At 39.2% G+C, this 20,756-nt stretch overlaps 1 protein-coding gene across 2 annotated transcripts in view; it reads right to left on the bottom strand.

The window, feature by feature from the left end:
* CA10 (carbonic anhydrase 10) overlaps positions 1 to 20,756 on the bottom strand; it is a 165,351-nt gene that overhangs the window by 93,485 nt on the left and 51,110 nt on the right. For both annotated transcript variants that reach the window (XM_056506184.1, XM_056506185.1), the window contains one exon: positions 3,507 to 3,649. In XM_056506184.1, coding sequence (XP_056362159.1) covers positions 3,507 to 3,649 — 143 coding nt within the window. The remainder of the gene's footprint in view (positions 1 to 3,506; positions 3,650 to 20,756) is intronic.

Raw genomic sequence — 20,756 nt, 5'->3', positions numbered from 1 at the left:
CCATTATCTTGTGATGCATAGAATGAACCAATTATTTATATGGATATTAATTTAAATAATATGTGATTGCATTCATTAATGCCCACATGAGCAGGCAGATGTGTGGATGTTGCTGAGTATCTTCCATTTATGCACTGAGCTATAGAATAACAGTCCTTGGCCAGCAGACATCAATTCCTCTTATTTCCCCAGAGATCAGCATCAGGTATAATGTCCTTGCTTGCCTTAAAAATAAAATGTTTTTAAACAGAACTTTACCTGCTTTAGGCAACAATTTCAGTCCTTGAGTGTGACCTAAAATTACTTATAAGAAAAAAGGTCAGTGATGTGGCAAAGTTTAATTACCTGGCAGGGATGCACTTGGTGTCTAAAGCAAATGCTGCTGCTCAATGTTTTTAGGAGAAAAAGGAAAAAAAATAAACATAGCCATGAGCTGTAGTTGAATCTTAAAGAATTCTAGAAATGGGGCTTTTGAAATAAAGTCCACAGGGAACCAGGAAACCAAAGACACATGGGCTACAAAAGGGCAAGGGACAAAATCTGGGGGACCAAGGGCAGAGCTCTTGCAGAGGTGAAGTGAGGAAGGAATCCCAGCAAAGGAGCAGGTCAGTGGGGTGGTTTTTGAATTCCCCTCAATCACCCATGACAGGCTGGAAATCCCTGCCTTGGAGACTGAAGCCCGAGGTGCTTCCTGCCTAAATGTAAAATACTCTGCTGTGCTGATTGCTTTGGTGCTCAAGTGAATCCAAGGCAAAATGAGCAGAGAAAGTAAAAGGGTGCTGCTCTTTGTGACATGGAGGAGTGTGATTTGCAAATGAATAAGTGTTGGCATTGTTTATCAGAAAGGCTTTTATCTGAAATGGGCTGCTTGCTAAATTCATTAAAATGGATAACTAAGAGACAAAGCTGGGACTGAGAGAGAACTGGAACCTGGGGAGTTTCCTCAAAAGCAGCATTTCTTCTGCATGTAAACTCATTAAGTATCTTGTGCTGAGATTCTGGATACTGAAATCCAATTATCTCTATCAATGACACTCAAGACTTCAGGACCTGCAGAGCCACTTTCTCAGGAAATGGAGAATCACACATACAGAATAAGAGCACAACTCAGAAAAACATCTGGAATTGTAAATATGTGACCTGATACTCCCCTGAAATCGCTGGGCAGCACAAAAAGCAATATATCACTGCTCACTGCAACCTTATTGCAAAAAACTGGATCAAAGATGTGTAAATATTTGGCAAATAGCACTGCCATCCCTTTTACTCCTGAATGGAATGGGCAGAATTTTCTCCTCAGCCTCAGACCAGAAGTAACTGTTGAGTTGCCTGCTGTGTGACAGGACACAGGCTGGGCTTTTCTCCCCTTGTAGGGAAGTTTGGAGGGTTTCATACCCTCCTGTCAGATCATTTCTTCTCTTAAGGAGAAAGAAAAATATTGCTTTATTTCCAAGCAGTCTAAAAAATTGTAGGAAAGTCTCAATCTGATTTACTAAAAGGCTTTCACTAGTTAACACTGAAATAAAATAAACTGTCTAAAGGAACTAGAAAGGGATGTGCTTAAATGGAACTAAACAGGTAACTGGTTTACAGAAATTAGGTAATGCTCCCCACTAAAAAAAAGCCCAGGGGAAATGAGTGGCAAGGATGAAAGAGGCAAGAGGAATTATCAAGTGATCATAGATTGGTCTTGGATTCTGTTCCTGTGGGTGAGCCACTTCTGTTCACCATAAGTTAATTTCCCAAGTGAAGCACACAAAGTAGATATGTTGCTTTCAAAATTAAATAAATATTTTTCAAAATCAGATAAAACTGAACTTCTAAATTAATAGGAAAAAAATTTGTGAAGAATTTGAAGTTTCTGTTCCAAGAACAACTGAACTCAGTCTTTCCTTCCATCCTGCTCTCTCTTAGAGCTTGAGTCTCCTCCCAGCCTCCCTTCCAAAAGAGGTTTATAATTGTGGCTGTGTGCAAGTAGCTCTTGTTCACTGTGCATGTCAACTAGCTTATAACTTTGATTTGAAACCACATCAATTCCCTTTTTTATTTATTCACTGTTTTTCTTGGGATCAGTTCCATAAAACCCTTTCATGTACAGCACAATCACAGTTAAGTCTTGTTCAAGAAATTCCCTGGCTGCCACAGAAAATGGTTCAGAGCACTGAGAGCTGAAGTGCTTCAGCCCATATGAAACACACCTCTATTTTTAACAGACAAAAAACACTGCTGAGGAAGTGAACACAAATACACTATCTGCCAAATCAAATCCTCAGTGAAGCCTTAACTATGAGCAAAGAATTTTTATTAAGGCATCAAAATTGCAATCTTTTTTCTCAAAGAAGAATTTTGATTTAACTGTTTTGGAAACCTCTCTAAGACAAATCACAAGAACATATCCTGTTCTTGTAACATGACAGAAGGTCATCTGTGGCAGTATTTGTGAGCATGGTAAGAACCTCACCACTGATACAGCATCTCCCAGTTTGTCAGCCTCAAATATTATCAATAATCAGACATTTGCTTCACTCTGAGCTGGTACAAAAACCCAGCTGAATTCCTAGAATTGCTGAATACATTGAATATTCTGAACCTACTGCATTTGACTCACTGAAAACTTCCACATTCTTGAATTTAATATTTTGTCATTCTGTAATTTATAAATAATGTGAAATGTGTAAGCCTTTATGTGCATAGCAGAGTCATTAAAACTCTGAGTTTTGGTTTGGTTTTTTTTTGGGTTTTTTTTGGTTTTTTTTTTTTTGGTATCAAAACGAAAAACCTCCACTCATTTCCATTTAAAAAGCAAAATGTAAATATTACCCTGAAATCTGGGCCAGAGTTGGAAGCATTATTGTCCTTCAGAAAAAAAAACACCACCATTTCAGCATTTCTGTGATGAAGCCCATCTCTGTTGTGATGGATTTGCACATGGGCCACCAGAACCTCCATGGGAAGTACAGAGCAAACTCCTACAATGTCACACTGTTTCCAGTGGACATCTCATTTGTCAAGACAACAAGGGAAGATAATCATTTTCAAATAACTTTCTGCTGGAGTCTCTGCTGGCTCTGATATTGTAATTCATGGTGCCTTTTCACCTGCATTGTAGGTAACACAGGTTGGGTAAAGCACAACTTCCTGCATGGAGCAAGCTATAAATACTTTAAAATTCCCTTTAAGGCTCCCCAACATAAGAAAAGCAACACAAAACCATTATAAACTGATGATTATTGCCAAAACTGCTAAAAGGTTCAAGATGTTTTACATATAAAATAATTTCAATCATAATTTCAATAATATCAATGAAATATCAATCCTTCAGCTGGATAAACAGAATTGATTAATTCAGTGATTTGAGGAGTATCTTTATAACACACTACAGGGTTATTCTGCCTTGGAAGTGACAGATAAAAGTAAATGCTTTAGAAAAATAGAACATAGCAAATGTTTTTTAAGATATCCTAACCCCATTTATTTGACACACCAGAAGAGGAGAGACCACCTACCTTTCTTCCCCCTGTGTTCAAGCGAAGAGGAGTTAGGAAGGGATCAAAAATCATATGGCTGGTTTCAATATTGACAGGTGACTGTCTTTTCCCAACAGAGCAAAGATTCCAAGCTGAGTTCACCAAACCCCAAAAGGAGGGCACTGCAAAACAGAAGAAAGTTCAAGTTTAAGGGAATTCTGAAAGACTGGGGCTGTACATGCCAGGCAGATGGCCAGGTAATTAAACCTGTCAGATTGTCTGCACACAGACTTTGAAACTGAAATCAGGCAAATTCATCTTGCATTTGAAATTTAAAACTTCATACAAGACCAAAACATATGGTTTCATACAGTTTTGTATTAATAAAAAAGCTGGGTTAGTTCTTTTCCTCTTAGATATAATCCCAGGTTCAATAATAAAGAGCTCCTTTGCTGTTACAGAATATTTACTGAGCAACAGGAATGACTCAATAGTCCTTATGCTAACTTTGCATATATTCCATATGTCCTTGCACTGAAACTCTTCCATTCTACTCAACTTTTAAAAAAATAATTAAAATATTTAGAAAAATTAATTAAAACCCACAGAAATGTTGTAAGAGAAACACACACTGTGATATTGGAGAACAGGACTGCTCTCTTGAGGTTCTGCCTATTTCTGTTCCATTCACCCAAATGCTTCTTTAGATAAAATTTTGATTTAAAAAAAAAACTTGTTGGAGAAGTGAGGAAAGATAAGTTCCTTCCCTGGGCATGCAACGGCCAAGGAGCCAGGAGGAACAAGGAAGAAAATTCTGACTGTGGATAAACAAAGTGATGTAACTACAGAATGAGGGTTGCATTGCATCTCATCTGCAATTTACAGACAAGATCAACCTTCTCTCTGGCTACTGAAAACACTTCTGTAAATGAGTGGAGTTCAAGTACAAGATACACAAAAGACAGATTTAGATTTCTGTCTGCAACTCTGACCTTGTCAGAATTGTTCTGTCCTTTTGTGTAGCAGCCGGAAATTTCACAATCTTGTTGTGAGATGTTTTTGTTTCTATTTTTTTCCTTTTACATGTTGCTAACAGTTTTCACAGCCTTTAAGCCTCAAAGCATATCCAAACTGTGTGTGACAAAACCTCCAAACCCAGACTGGGCAAGGCTGGGGCAGTGGGGCAGGAGCAAATGTGCTTTGCCTGGTGGATGGAGCTGAAAACCCACCTGGGCTATAAAAAGTTGTGGGTTTTTTGTTTTTTTTTTTTGTTTTTTTTTGTTTTTTTTTTTTTTTTAATCTTTGCTCCCGATTGCAGTTTCTGTCTACTCTAATGGGAGCTACATAGAACTTTGGCAGGATTTGAACCTCACATTTACACTGGGCTTAACACATTGAGAGGATGTTCCTTGGAGAGGAGAAAGGTGGAAAATATCTTCTGAATAGTGTAGCCCTAGGACAAGGGTGATCTTGGTATTTTCCTTATTTGTTTTACACAACTCAGTTCTTTTTGCCTTCCAAGTTTGAATGAATGTAGGTGATAAAACTTTGGTTGGGTTAATCTATATTTCATGCCACTTTTCTACAAAATTAGATAAACTTTCTGGGGAATTCTTAGGTTACAGGAACCTAAGAATTAACCTAACCTCCTGTAGCCTAATCTCCCTGTAAGTGTCTGTGCAGGAGTGATGGAAAGTGTTTTGCAGCTGTTGCCTGCTCCAGTAGTTCAGGTATTATCTACAGATGTTAAGTCTTATTGCAAAATATCTGAGAACTCAATTTTCAGTTGAAACTTTTTCATTCTTGGTGCCAGAGTGTCTGTGCAGCCACAGGTGAACTCTAACAGCTATAATTGATGTGGTGCAGCCAGCAGAGCTTAAAGCTGCCTTGCATACAAATTGTGTGTGACTGTGTGCTACTAATACCCTGAATTTGCTGGTGACTTATCTTTTTTTAACACCTGAGACAGATAATCAAATCAGCAACTCCTCTTAGGATACAGTGCATGAAGATCTCAGAGGAGGGATGATGGTGGGATGCTTCACAGCCATGTGAAAATGGGTGGAATTGCAGGTGCCCATGTCAAATTGTGTCAGTAATTTTTTATTTCAGTAATAAATCCTGTGTGCCACCACCCCAAAGAAGGGCAGATGGAAGGCCCTTACAATAAGTGAAGCTTTGTGTGATCTGAAAAATAAATTTGCAGTATGGTCTTAGAAAGGTTTTTTGGCTCTGTTTGCCCTCTCAGTCAATTCCCATTTCCTCTGTGGAGTTAGAAGCCTAGAGAAGTTCACAGAATAAACTAAACAATAGCACTAATGCTCTGAAATTGAATAAAATAAGTGTAGTGGAATTAAAATCAAGCCATCTTACAACTAGTTGTGTTTTTCTGAAGAGAAATAGCATAGCAGCTCACTTCTGCTTTTGTAAGAGAGAAAATCCCTTTTATACAGAGGCCTAAAATAAATGTTTGGGTTAATTGAGAGACAGCCTGGTTTCCCTTGATTAATCCCCCTCCTGTGTTATTGGTGTTATTTTAGAAATTAATTAATGAAACTGTAGGGCTGTAGAATCAAAAGGGAAAATATTGCATGGGGAATCTGTTGTTTCAATGGTTCCTAGTATTACTTAAAAAAACATTCTGGTCAGAAATATTCCTGGAACTGGTAAAAAACCAAGTCTTTAGCAAGTTTTTAAAATAAATAAAAAACCTAGACAATAGTAAGTGCAATAAAACAGCAAAGCAAACATGGCAGCCCATTACCTACAAGTTGATAGCAAAACAATTTATGATGCAACTGGGATTGACCCAAAAAAGCTGCACTGGAAGGGAGCTGCTAGGAGGGGCTGTTCTCTAAGGTTATTCCTGTTTCTGACAGCAAACCCTGCATGCTGTGCCTGTCTCAGCAGCCTGAGCCTGGGGAGGAGGGAGCTCAGAGTTGTGGTGCTGCCCAACTTTAATTAAGACTGACTTAGGACTGCACAAAGTTGACTAGAGGATGGGGATATCAAGCAATATTACTGTCTGATTGCATTTAATTAAAGTAATTAGCGCTGCTGCTTAGATGCCCAAAGTGATCTAACAGTATTCAGAACTGTAATAGAAAAATCTAAGTAGGTTCATGTAAGAAGCCAAGGCTTAAATTAAACACAGGTAATGTGTTTAATTGTTCAGTCTGAAGAAATCAGGTGTATGAATGTAGGAAAACATATTAAAATATTCATCATCTTTTATTCCAGCTTAACTAGCAGACAAGGTTCTACTTGGACTTAAGTCATTAATGAAACATTATCTCCTTTCCCACAATTATGCTGTACTTCCATAAAAATCTACTCATGTGTGGAACATGCTGCTTTTTTGTGTGTGGACCTCTGAGGCATTTTTAGACAGTTCCTGTGCTGTACTGAGCTACTGTGACTCTCTAATTTGCATGCAGGTCAAAAAGCAGCTCAAAATATCATTTAACAAGGTGCTCCAGCTCCTGGTTATTCTGCCCAAAGCCTGAATATAGCAATTGTGTCATCTCTGCTTCCTCTATAAATCCCCCTAAACTTGCACTGCTTGGGAGCTGAGTTGTTGCAAACATATTACACAGACATCAGATCATAAGTTTGTGTCTGATCAATGCCTTCAACCTTCTCCTAACAGAAAATTCAGAGTTTATATCATCTGTATGCTGGCACACTATGGTCAACAGATTTGTGTGTGTGTGTTATATGGTGAGGTGGATTACTTGTATTTTATACCTGTGCAGGAATCTCTGACATCTTTATTCAGTCTGTATCATATTGCAGCTGCTCTCTTTTCAATTTACTGGGAACAATTTATATTGAGATAGATGACGATGCTGGAGTATCAGCAGGGTACAAAAGGATGAGGGATTCTGATGGCTCTTGCCAAACCTATGCATAACAGCAGTGAAATAAAAGCAGCTACAACAATAAAGCAAGGCCTGAGAGCTATTCTGGTGATGAGTACCACAGATTTGCTGGAATAAATACGAGCCTCCCCTCTCCAGAGGAAAGCAATGAGGGAATGGTGTCCCAGAAGGATGTCCTTCCACAGGGACAGCAAACTTGCAGAGAAGCAGAATGGTACTGCCTGCAGGAACAGTTTGCATTTCTGCTGAGAGGAGCCAAGAGTTTTCCCATGATGGGAATAGGGGTGTACTGTGTATAACATCTGAATTGCCTGACTGTGACAAAAAATCATGCTGGACTCAAAGGTCTGGGTCCTGGAAGGGCTGTGGGCAGGGATCAGGTGGGAAATGACTGGGTCTGAGCAAGGCAAGGACTCTGCTTTAGCAGCATTATAGAAGCAGCACCTTCTGCATCCAAAAAATGTGTAGATTTATTGCTTTCAGCCATGGTTTAGTTGTGGATCTGGGGTGCTGGGTTAAGGGTTGGACTCTTCAACCTCAGAGGTCTTTTCCAACCTTAGTGATTCCATGATTGTGTAACGGTGTTCCACTACACTGAATTCAGATCTCTGTAGGAATGAAAAGCCCTGTGTAGCTGATTTTTGTGTAACCCAGTAAAGAACTAGAGAGAAATGAAGAATCTTATCTTATTTAAATGGGCACCAGAATTAAGGTGTTCTGGGTAGTTCTGTGCCTTTGTTTAAACAGGGGAAAGAAGCAAGAAAACTTCAAATACAAGAAATAAATAGGATGGCTGGAAGTAAGGAAGCATTTTCAAAAAATGCTGTCCAAATAAGAAAAATGGAAAAGGTGATATACTCTGACCAGTTAGATATAAAACTAAAATAAGACATGCCAGAAGAAGATATCAAAGAATAATTTTCTAAGGTCTTAAAAGCCACTGGTAACTTTTTTAAGAGCATGAGAAGCAGGGACACTAGCTGAGTGTGCAGGAGCAGCTGGTGATCAGGCTGTAAGAGCAGCACAGGCACCATTATGTGGCAGTAAAGCTGTAGGAGTTCTGTTCCTCACTGCTCACAAAAAGGTGCCAAGGGATGTTCCCACACAGGAGCTTCTTTATGGGGAATGAATCTGAGAAACTGTCTCAGAATCAAGCATCAGAAAAGTGACTTTCAGTATAAACAGATAAAATGAACAAACCCATTCAGGGCAGACAGAACTCTAGGATGAACACCACAGTGCGGTGAACTGCCAAAATCTGCACCAGGCTTGGAGAGACAGAAAGTGGCAAATGTGATCCAGTTTTTATGGTGTTCATTTTTATAGCTGCTTGTTTTTCTCAAGGTATCTGCTACTGATCCCTGTCAATGACACAAGGTGGAGTCTAGGAAGAAATTCAGGCTATTTCTGTTTTACTGCACCAAGCCTGTAAATTCCTCTTTGAAGTTTGCTCAACTTCCAAGAGCACAGATTCTCTGAATTTAACTTTCTCCAGCATTCATGAATTTAAATGAAAGGTGTCAACTTATCCATGCAGCACATCTTTGTTTATATTTTTAAGCCTTAGCACTGGCCCTGGCAATAGCATAAAACACCATCAGATTGTATTTGTGCAGTGATTATTCTTGCCCTGTGTAATTACTGGTCCCTCAGATAAAATCTCAAGCTACTTTATTGAGGCTGGGAATTGGAACCACAGAGAGAATCAGTAATCTACATACATCAATAAAGCAGTCCATTAATTATTTCCACCTACTCAGCTTGAAGAAAATTATCATACTAATGCCTCTGGATAACCACATGACGACCTGCTCTGCCTCTACATAAAAGCCAAAGGTAAAGTCAAAAAGATAAATCAGGGACACCAAGAAAATGACAGAGTATAGAATGGCATTCATCTCAGTAATTGGTCACAGAAATCTGCAGGCTGCAGTAATGTTAGACAGTATCACAATCTGAGAAGTGAAAGTATTCTTATTTCTTTTTAAGCAGCAAAGCATTGAAATACATCCTCCAGAGTAAGACAGCATTGCCATTATTCAAGAGATAGTAAACAAATTAAAAATTTTCAGCAATGAATCTTGAAATATTTTAAAAAATAATTTTTTAAAGAACTCCAGAAGCATCATATTACATACTGCTAATTCCATACTTGTAATTCCATACTGGTCTGTTCAAATGTCATCTTCCCTCTCTATGAAGGATTCTCAATGACAAAAAAATCTCAACCACTGCACTTGTTAAATGAGAGATAACAGAAAACAGGAAGGGGAAAATGAGGATTTAAGATTCTGGAAAAATATTGTCTTTTAAAAAGTGGCAATTTTCTGCTATGCCTTTAATAAAGACATCATGCAATACTCTCTCCAACTTACCATTTAAATTATAGCTGCTGATTTTTGCCTAATTAAACATTTTCTTAAATTAAGAGTATTACCTGGGAAAAAGTAATTACCAATCAGAATTAGTGACCTCTGTCCCTGCAAGGCTTTTGCTTATTTTTATCTATACATTTGGGATACAAGTGTAGAACACAGTACTGCTCCTTTCATTACAGTGATTAAACCAGACTAATTCACTTTGATAAATAATGCTAATCTTGGGGTAAAGAGTAGTTATACAACAATTTGTAATTACCTGTTTCTCTGCCACCCTGTGGTGAGTTCCTACATACTGAAGCTATACAATCAAACACTAATGTTCTGAAAAATATAGGTCAGCTGCTCATAAAGGTGTTTATAGATGCTTTTCATATTGACTTTTCTCTTTTGATTATTCATATGGCAGGAGCAGGAAGGGGCACCTACAGGGAGAGGTATATCCAGGTCCAAAACTAAGCAGATATCAATATTTTAGGGTCAAATGAAAAGAGAATGTGTTTCTCTCTCATTCTAGTCAAAAAGATACTACGATTTTGGGGGAAATGGGTTTTTCCACGTAATGTGAGTAAAGGTCCTGCTGCTGAAAGATTTAGCAAAACTGGCAAAAATATAGAAATGAAAACAGATTAAAGAACAGTTTGGTTTAAAGGTTAAAAAGCAACTGGGATGTTTAGTGGAGCTGGCACAGATTGCTCATTAAAGGGTCAGTCTTAGGTAAGGGAAATCCTTCTTGGCAAGTAACTAAAAATGAGAAAGGGGAGGTGTTGCATTTGGGCTAGAAGTGAGCAGTGAAAATGATGATGAGCATAGTTCCTCGTGTAATGGAGAAGCAAAAGAGAAAGAGAGCTTTATTTAAAGAAACACTACAGTTTATTAGGGTAGTATGTGCAAAACAGAATAGAAAGGACTCATTGGTCCAAGAAAGATGCTTTCTGCAAAACATCACATCTCTCACACACCCTGCAGGTGCATAATCATTGTTAGAACTTCTTGTCCTTGAGCAGCTGAGAAACCCAAGGCTTCACTGACAGGGTCCAACAGATTTCCCTTGAACCAGGCACAGGCACAAATAGGAGCATTTGCCTGGCACTCACTGTAATTTTGGGGGTGGAAAAGGGGGAGAGTTCACCCTGGGGTTGAAGTGTAGACTGAAAGGGAAAAAAATGAAATGTAAAAAAAAAAAAAAAAGTGATGGTCATTCTGGACTTGAAATAGAACTTTGCATTAAAATGCAGGAAACCCAGATTTTGAGCTATCCTGTGATCTCTAATCTTTTCTCTTCATGTTCTTCATCTTTGGGTTTTTTGTGGCTCGTGCTGTAGAACTGGGGACTGTGGCTGTGCTTTTGAAATGAGTGACTGTTCTGAGACAGGATGAGTGAGATATGAGACTTTAAAGAAGATCCAGAGGAAAGGTGAAGAAAGCCTCAAATAGATGAAATTGAATAGTAAAAGTTGTTCAGAGAAAAGTAATTTGGAACTTATTGTTTTAAGGGAAAAGACTGCTTATCCAGCAGATACCTTGAGCCCTTTTCTGTACATTCAGCTTTATTTTGTCTTTGGGATACTATTGATCCCTCTGCTGAAAAATAGAAATTAAAGTAGGAACATAAAAAAGTAACAAAAGACAGCATATTTATTCTATCAAAAGTGCTTTTTCTGGGTATCCCAGTGCCTCACAGTATACTGTTACTAAAATAAACACAACTCTCAAGTATTAAGTTGGAATGTAACTATTTATTACCCAATCCAGTGCATGCCTGCTGGTGCATCCTTTATTAGGAGGGTTTACTGAGCATCTCACTGTGAACTGCAGGGCATGAGGGGATTAGTCTGGAGAAGGGAGGTGTGAGGGCAGGTGTAAGCAGCACCCAGGAGGGGTTACCCAGCCCCATCCTCCAAGGCAGCCCCTTGAGAATTACCTGTAGCTCTGCTCTGTTTTGGCTCCCCACAAGACTCCTGCAGTTAATGACAGGGAGGCAGAAATGTCCAACCTCTGCTGACTTGCAAAGACAAGTGAGGAGCCAGCACAGAGTTCAGCACTGAGTGCTGCAGTTTGTATCTGTAATGACAGTTCAAGACAGGAACAGTGATGTTCTCTGCTCTGCTGTTTTCTGGAGTAATCAGATTTCTCTGACCCCATGGCACAGGGCTCTGGCTCTGCCTGGGGATGCTGCTTCTGCTGTGAGATTGCCAAAACTCTGCAACTTTGATTATTCTTGGAAGGCCAGAAGTCAGCACAGATGACTTGATGCACTCACAGGCTGTAAAAAAATGTTGTCTGGGCAATCCTGATCTCTTAGAAGTCTGACCTGGTGCTGCCAAGCCAACACAACTCTAAACAGAGCCATTACTACAAAATATTTTGGAATGGAAAGAAACCTTGGCTTCCCCTCTGTGCTACATCCAACCATTCAGGTAATTGCTGGGCAGTGATTGATCTTTCTCTGAATGATCCATTTTTTTTCCTGTGGTGAAGATGCTGAAAATCTGATATCTGTTTTTGGGGCAGAATCCAGTTCTTCCTTCCCTGACAACCTGTTGTACACACAGCATGTGGCACCCAGCCCTGCAGACAGGCTGCTGGGCACAAAAACCAATATAATCCTTATGGAGGAAACTTCCATGCTCATGGAGAATCCAGATCTCTTGTGCCCAGAAATTCATCTGAAGTATTTTCTGTGTTTCTCTGTGTGCAGCAGGCAGAAGCACAAAAGGTTTTGTGGTCCCTCTCACTTGGGATGAACCTGTTTTTATGGGAGTCCCAGTAACTAAGGAGCCTCCAGGGAAGTCACTTCTGTTCTCTCCCTCTGGAGCACAGTTTGTATCTTGCAGTCTCTGAGACATCTGACAAACTTTGCACAGGAATTACTCTCTGGGATGCAACAGGACAGCTGAGTGCAAGGGCACTTCTTGTGTCATGCACCAAACATCTCCAGCAGTGCAGTGGGACACTGGTCAGAGGGGCAAACCAGGATGTGGAATCCTAAAAACTCCTGGAGGCACAGAGAGAAGAATCTGCTCCCCAGGGTGTCACAAAGGGCCCACAGCTGTGGAACCCTCCCCATGGCCATTCCTGCCAGACTCCAGCAGCTCAGATGGGATGAGCACCAGCTGCTTCCAAGGGAGATGTGTCAGAGGTAATGGATGCTGCTTTTTTGGCAGCCAGATTCAATATAAGATAGTGCCTTGGAGGCTTTATTACTTGTGACCTTCACCCAGAACTGAATACATCTTATTCTGTGGATACAGAATTTAATGGTCTTTCCAGCAGTAGAAGAATAAAATCACACCTGCCTTATGAAAAGAGGTCCAGGAAGAAAAGTGTTAAATGGTTACACTGAGATTGATTAAAGAATTTATAACTATGCACATGGAAAAGACTGCAGATATGTCAAGGATTACCTTATGGACCCAAGCTTCCAAATCAACTCTGAAATTTATTATGAATATCAAATACACCAGGTAATAAAAAAATTGCCTAGAGGCAAAATCTGTAGCTTCATAACCACTGAAAATATAAATTTCAGTTGACCTCAGTGTCACAGGCTAATATTTTTAGAAATCAATGCACAGAATAATCCTGAAAACAGAACTAACTGGACTAGTTCATGGTAATTCCTTAGACTTTGGAACTACTAACTCTTCCTACATAATTTTTAATTGAGAAAAAAAAAAATCTGACTTAAGTTTCCGCTTGATTTTTTAGGTTTAATTTGAATTAGCTGGATAAACCTACATTTCTCTGCACCAAAGGGCTGTTCAGAACAAACTGGTCCCATAACTGACCAGTACCTCCCATCAGTGCACCAGTCTGATTTTAACACAAGCAAAACATAAAATGATCATTTAAAAACACAAATTGTATTAACTGACCTGAATACATTTACAATTAGTTGACATGACTGCAGTTTGTGCTCTCAGTGAGAAAGAGAACACAGACTCTTATTCATGGCCACAGTGATTATTTTCTATAAGAGCCTTGTGTGTTTCAGGTATCTGGCAATGTGATTTATTTTTATTGTTTATATATTTCTAGTAGAAGTAACATCCAGAAAGCTTTGTAAGTACAGATTAGCTCTATTTAGTGTTCTTACTTTAAACTTCTAACCCACAGTTGCCAAAGTCAGTATCATGAATCCCATTAAAATTGCCATATACAAATTCATTACACCTGCTTACTGTTAAGAGTTTTTTTCAGTATGATCTGTCCAAAGCAAAGGGAACATCAGTCTTGCAAATAAAATTGTATTTTTCTGGTTTACTTAGCCAAGTTTCAGCACTGCCCCAGGCAGAGAGGAAATGGAATGAATTTTTGAGATTTTGGAGACAAAGAGAACTTTTCCTTTTAAGAAAAGCTTTCCATCTTGATCTGTGACAATACATAATTTTTTGATCTGAGCTTTAAGAAAGGTATTTTAAGAAGTTGCTACCCTGTTTCGAACAGCTATAGAGATGTTGCTGAACTGGAAATAGAATCCCTCTTAGCCTGAAGTCATCTTAGCAGAAGAGTTTAGCAGCTACAAACTACATGCAGTGACTAAACTTGCTGCACTCTGCTTTTCTTCTTCAGCAGAAAAGAATGACCATGTTATGATGAAAATGCAACGTGCTTATGTCAGAACAGTAGAAAGGTGAATGTGACTCACAAAACCTTAGCAAAACAAATGCTCTCATGGCTGGCAAGAGCTGCACTGCTTTCCTGAGGTCTGGACTGTGCTGCCCAAAGTTTCCTTGGCAATTTCACTTGTGTGCAACAGGAACAGGGCACAGCCTGTGTCTCTCAGGCAGGCAATTGTCATTGGAGGCTTCACCTCCATCCACAGTGATGCCTTTCCCCTGTTCTGCACTATTTGCTGTTGTCAGCTGCAGTAACAGATGTATCTATTATGCTGCTAAAGAAACCAGCAGAGCAATAGAATGACAATTCCTGCACCACTTACAACCAGCCTGCTTCAAGAGGAGCATCACTTCAGGTGTCTGTAGCATTAACTGTGGCCAATTTAATAGAAAAAATGGTCTTTACACATAATTTCTCAGGACCTGGCCCAGTGATTTGCTCATCAGTCTTATGATGTGAAATAATACTTTTTACTGTATTTGCATGTGAGTTATTTCAGAAACTTCACAAGTGGTCTTGTTACACCACTGATTTGCTGTGATTGTGATTTTTAGTAATAATCACTCCTTTGAAACCTTCAGCATCACCACATCGTAAATTTGAAAATCTTAACAGCTTTAAAAGGAAACAATACAATTTTAGTGCTTACAGTTAAGTGCTTCCCTGAACCACAGATACATTCTGAATACACAGCACTTCCCAAAAGATACTAAATAAGCTGTCCACATCTTATTTCAAATTTATGCCTGATATCCCTTACAATCCCTGAAATTCCCCCTTTAACTTCCACACATTTAATGCATGTTCTGGTTTTACAGTGTAGCATATAATAAAATCAAAGGTGGAACAACCTTTTAAACAGAGGGGATAATTTCAGGGTCTGAGGAAGAAATGTTTTTATTCACACAATTGACTTAGCCTGTTTTTCACTTTCTCTTCAAAAAATACACTCCCAATCTGCGAGAAATAAAACCCCATAAACTGCAACTTCTGGGAAATTTCTTCTCTGATACCATCTGAGGTTCTGCTGGTGGAAGGATTTTTGCATTTTAAATCAAAAGTTCTTCTGAGATGTTGTCAGGGTAGAGCAGTTCAGATGGACTGACTAATGCTCCAGTCCCCAGCACTCATCACAGACCTGCCTGGGCATCTCCACACACCAGGAAGCCTCCAGCTCTAGAAATTTATTTGAAAAAGTAGGAAGCACAATTTTTACAACCTAGCAAGGCTTCTTTAAGTCTCTTTTTCCCTGAGGTAACACTTCTTATAACTCCTTAAAAGTCTGAAAACACCCTGTAACTCATTAAGCAGATGAGCCTCGTTTTCTGCACTCAAAACAAACAGATCAACTTCCAAGGCAACCAGGCTGAGGCTGCATGGGGCTCTCCACCAAACAGGTGTAAAGTATTAAAAACTCTGCATTGCTTTAGAGGCAGCTCTTGTGACTGATCCATTTTTACCTACCTGCTCAGGAGCTGCACTTTCTGGTAAAATCATGGGTGGTCCCTCTCCAAGCAGGAGAAGGGGCTTCTCCTCAAATCTTCTGTTCACCTCAGAGAGAATCACCTGGGTGGTAAATCCTAGACTTTGGGACCCCTGAAAACCTACTCCCAAACTTAGGAGAAGATAATTGTCATGGCCCACCAGATCCCTGTCATAAAGTGTTTTTAGGTAAGAGTTGAAGTTTAGGATGATCACTGCAACTTGCTAGCATGAGTACCACACCCCCCTTAATTTGAGATATGCAGCATATTCTTATGTGGTTTGTTTTTAAACTGAGTATTCTATATTGAACTTATTTTTGTAGTCTGAAATGCAAGAAAATTTGATTACAGCAAAACATCTCTTAGATGAGTTTTGGTGCATTACCTTGATGTCATAAGTGCAGAGAGCCTGTCTTGCTCTATCTGCCCTCATATTTCCAAATTCAGCTGTGTGAAGCAGTATCTGACAGGATGCTCCATGGTTCACATTTAATAACTCCTAAGTTAAAAATCCCTTGCAATATAGAAGAGTAGAAACTCAGAAATATATTTAGCTTCTTGATCTGCACACACATATCCTCATATTTTGTCATGAATGAGGTTTAATTAAATGCGTGGAAACTCCTGAGTTTATCAGAAGTTTTCTAATTCTTCCTTTTTTCTAGTTCTTGTTATCCCTTCTCCATTAGCATTTCTAAATTATATAAAAATTTTATAAAATTTTGCATTAGAAAACAAATTCCTGAAATTGGCAGTGCTTGTTTTGGCCACTGACTATACAGGACCATGTGGCAGTGGGCACAATACATAGGTTTAAAACTAAGTAAGCTTATTTCCACTCTTAAATAAGATGTTACCCATATTTTGGATTTAGACTCAACCTTAAACAAGATGTAACTTTAAGGCAGCTTCCCTAAAATTCTGCTATGAGATAAAAGCACCTGAGAGCCAAACACCTATCACAGCTTTTAAGAAAGAAAAATATGCCAGGCTTCACAAGCCAGTTTTTAATTAACCATTTTACCATTTGCCTTGCCTTTTCCAGAAGGAAAAGAAATTGTCATTTCTAGTTCTACTGTTTCTTATCCCTGAATCTGGGCATCTCTGGAGGGTGATCATCCCCTCTTAGATGCTGACAGAACACATCATTTTCATCTGCTTGCTCTTCACTGTGCTCATCCTGCGTGTTAACACCAACACTGGCTTGTCCTTTTAGCACTAACATGCAAACCTGTCACTTTTTCACATCAAGATACATTTGCTCTTTTCAAAATACCTTCAAGCTGACTACTAATTCTCCAGTCCTTGACTTCATAGGCAGTATAAGATTTTAAATGGTAATTGAGTCATCTTTTGATGGGCTGAGAGGGAGAGCAGAGTCTGATGTTGCCAGCAGCGTGCTGTTTGCTCAGCAGTAAAGTTTATGGAGTACTGCTTTATTCAGACAAATCACTGGGCTCAGTACAGGTGGTGGCTGGATGACACACAGCCATGGTGTACAGAAAATCCATACCCATTATCTGGCACCATGCTCTCCCCATGAGAGATGTGAATGTGCAGCTGCCTTTGGAGAGTGGCCCACAGTGACATTCAGCACAGAGCCTCTCCCATGTGCAGAAAGCTCACAAGCAGAAAAGGTTGGTAGGAGGATCTATTAATTCTTTTTACTATTACAACTTCAGACTTTTTTTTTCTTGACAATTCTAGCAGGACTACACATGGAGGAACAAAACAGTTTTCTCATGTCCCCTACCTGCAAGCACCATTTTTTTTGCTACAGTGAATTGCATGAGCTCCTTCTTCTGTTGTTTTTAAACTGAGTCTGTCCAGATCTTTCATAAGTCAATAGTGCTGTATTTGCTGCCAGGTTTTTATCTCCTGGTGCAGCCCATTCATAACCAGCTCTGCTGTTTCCATTTTGCAGCACTCCTTGTGCCAGCACTTTCACATCATGGACTGTCTGCTAATTTTTGGATCATTTTTTTTATTTTCAATGTCACCAAAATTGCCTGAAACTTAGAAACTGATTTAGAAAGTGGTTCTCCTTCTTCTGTTAAAAGACTGAAAGCCTGAGTACCTCTTTTTTTGTCTAAACCAGATTTTGGGTAGACACTGTACTTTTCCCTTTAGATAATCTTTTTATCTTCTATTTTAAATACAACTCAAAAGGATAAAATAGGATTTCAACTTCATCAGCAGATTTAAACTATTTCTCCAGCGTGGACATAGCTCATTTTATGCTCTTTTAAGAGAGAAACTTTTACCACCTGCAAGGCATTTGCACAGAGCTGAACCCCTGAAAATCTGTGACTGTTATACAGGTTCTGATAAGGACATGGGGTCAGGAAATACCTGGTGTCAATTCAGCATTTCATTTGCTGTTGATAACACTCCTATAAATACATGGTAAAGGATAAATATTGACTGCAAGAACAGATTCTGAACTGGTGAGACTCTGGTTAAATTAATGGAGTTATGCTGACTTTAAATAAAGAGTTGAGGGTTTGATTCTCCATTGTTTTCTGTTTTAAAATATAGCCAACTTAGCCTTAACCCCTAATACTTTTTGGGTGAATTGCTAAATCCTCAAATGGCACTACTTGCTGAACATACAGCATAAATAGCATTTCTCCTTATGTAGTTCTTGACTGACCCAGTTTCTCTGTTCTTCTGAGAAATTCTGGCTGCTGTTTCTTGCTTTCATGTATTGTGCTGCATCCTCTAATCCTCACTTGTCCTCAAGAGACTTGATGCCAAGTACAGGGCTACAGGTCCCAAAAGAATGACACCACTTCCAACTCAGCCTGCACTGGTTTCACCTCGAGGATTGAGGGACTGGATGGTTGGCACCTTTGATTTCCCTGGGTTTCACATGCTCCAGGTGACAGGAATAGTATCAAAAAGCCAAGGGAAAAGGGACAATCTATTCAGGTGGAATACAGTCAAGTGTGACTTGCACATGCCTTTCCACCCCCCCAAACAGGTTTGTGAATGTTCTACAGTTCTAAATTACTTTCCAATTTCCCTCAAACTTTTCTTGTGGACTCCTGAACTCTCAGGACCTTGACTGTAACCAAAACCTGCAACTGACATCTTCATTTCTCTTCTTCTGCCAAGATTAAAAAAAAAAAAATACAAAAAAAGCTTGCTCTTCTGCCTTTTCTCTGTAATGTCATTTATCTTGCTGTGATTCTTATGACAGCTTGTAATGCTTCCAGAACTTGCATTTCAAAGCACTTTTCAAATCTCCTTTTGGTTGCCAGGGTCTGGCCTCAATTCACCCAGCTGAAAAGCAGCCAAGGGTTTTGTGGAGCAGACGAGATTTATTTCAGAAAAGTTAAAGGTGGAATAAGCAGTGTCAGGCTCCCTCCCATTCCCTTTAACATTTTTTAAGGTTGGGATTTGCTCTTCCAAAGCCTCCTGGGTGAGGTTAGCCACAGGTAGGACAGGATGGGATATAATGCCAAAGCATCATTCTCTCAGCTTCTGCTGAGGAAGGTTTATCAGCTTCTGAGAATCAAATCCCTCAATGGCAGAAAGGAAAATACTTTGGAAACCTTCATTGTCTCTTCTCTCTTCCTGGAGGGAGAGAAAGCACAACGAATATGAGCCACAGCAAGTGGCACAATCAGGGCTATTGACGGGAATACTGAACTGAACTGAGGGTGAGAGCTGTGTTACACACAGAAAAACACAGACTGCAATAGGATTGTTCTTCAGGACAAAGACAGAAATTAATTTAGCATTTATCCTTTTCAGACTAGTAAAAATTTTGCTGTGTCAATCCATGTATCTGATTAAAGTAATTATTTTAAAAAATAGGGGGGTTGAAAACACATGGATGCAGCATTTATAATTATTGCTCAGTAGCTTGGATGGTCCTAAAGACATCATCAAGGAAGGGATAAGAAATTTAACTTGTTCTACCACTGTGCACTAATTAAACTGTTTAGTGCAGAGATCAGCATAAATAAGGAATTAGCAAACAATGCTCTGAGTAGAGGATGATTTGTAATATCAGCACTTTGATGCACTGGGCTCAGATAGTATAATTTGACTGGCAGCACTTTATTAAGTTTTGGCAGCATTTAAGCAGACTGGGAATGTTGTGATGAAGCTGAAGCACATTAATCCAAGCTCCAGCTCTCGTTAATACTGATGAGTGAAGGCACTTAATTGAATTATGTATGAAGTACTGCTGATTAAATATTTCACTCCTTGCTATAGAATTAACTCTGCTTTATTAGCAGCCACTGTTGTCTCTGATAGTGAATGTCAGAGGGACCTCTTCTCAGCCATTCACTTTCATTTTTCCACCCATCTGCTCAGGTTGCTTGTCTATGTACACATCTATTCCTGCTTGCACTGGCCTTTGAAAGAAACATTTTTGCTTCTCACAGTTGATTGTGTGATAGTGTAAAAGTTTTATTCCTTACAGAACAGGCTTCAGTGAAACTCTTAAATTAATTTTTTTCATTGACAATAGAATATGATTCTACAGATTACACAGGCAGGCTTTTGACTGATGCCATCTCCAGAATGAAATGCAGCATTAATGGACAATTTTCATTTTGCTTTGATGATGATTTCTACTTCCAGTCTTTACAACATTTAAAAAATTGTATGTAAACCCTCTATTAATGAGGAAGAGAAATGAAAAATCCAGACACAAGTTACAAAGAAATTGTAAAGCACCAAATAAATAAACCAGTGTCCTTTCAGGAACTCTGCTGAACAACGACAAGAATTACAGCTGGAGATGTTCCCAATTAATCTCAAAGACAATACAGCTGAAAGAGGCCTCAGCCATGTAGCTGTTTGAAGCTGACAAACATGACAAAAGGACATGTAGCAGGACAGCAGCAGTGCTTTAGCAAGAAGTACAACAAAAGATTTGACATTCTGCAGACATGAGGGTTTGTG

The sequence above is a fragment of the Oenanthe melanoleuca genome, chromosome 18 (genome assembly GCF_029582105.1).
Source record: "Oenanthe melanoleuca isolate GR-GAL-2019-014 chromosome 18, OMel1.0, whole genome shotgun sequence".
Taxonomy (NCBI): Eukaryota; Metazoa; Chordata; class Aves; order Passeriformes; family Muscicapidae; genus Oenanthe; species Oenanthe melanoleuca.
Note: the sequence above shows the minus strand (reverse complement) of the source record. Positions and strands in the feature narration are given on the sequence as shown.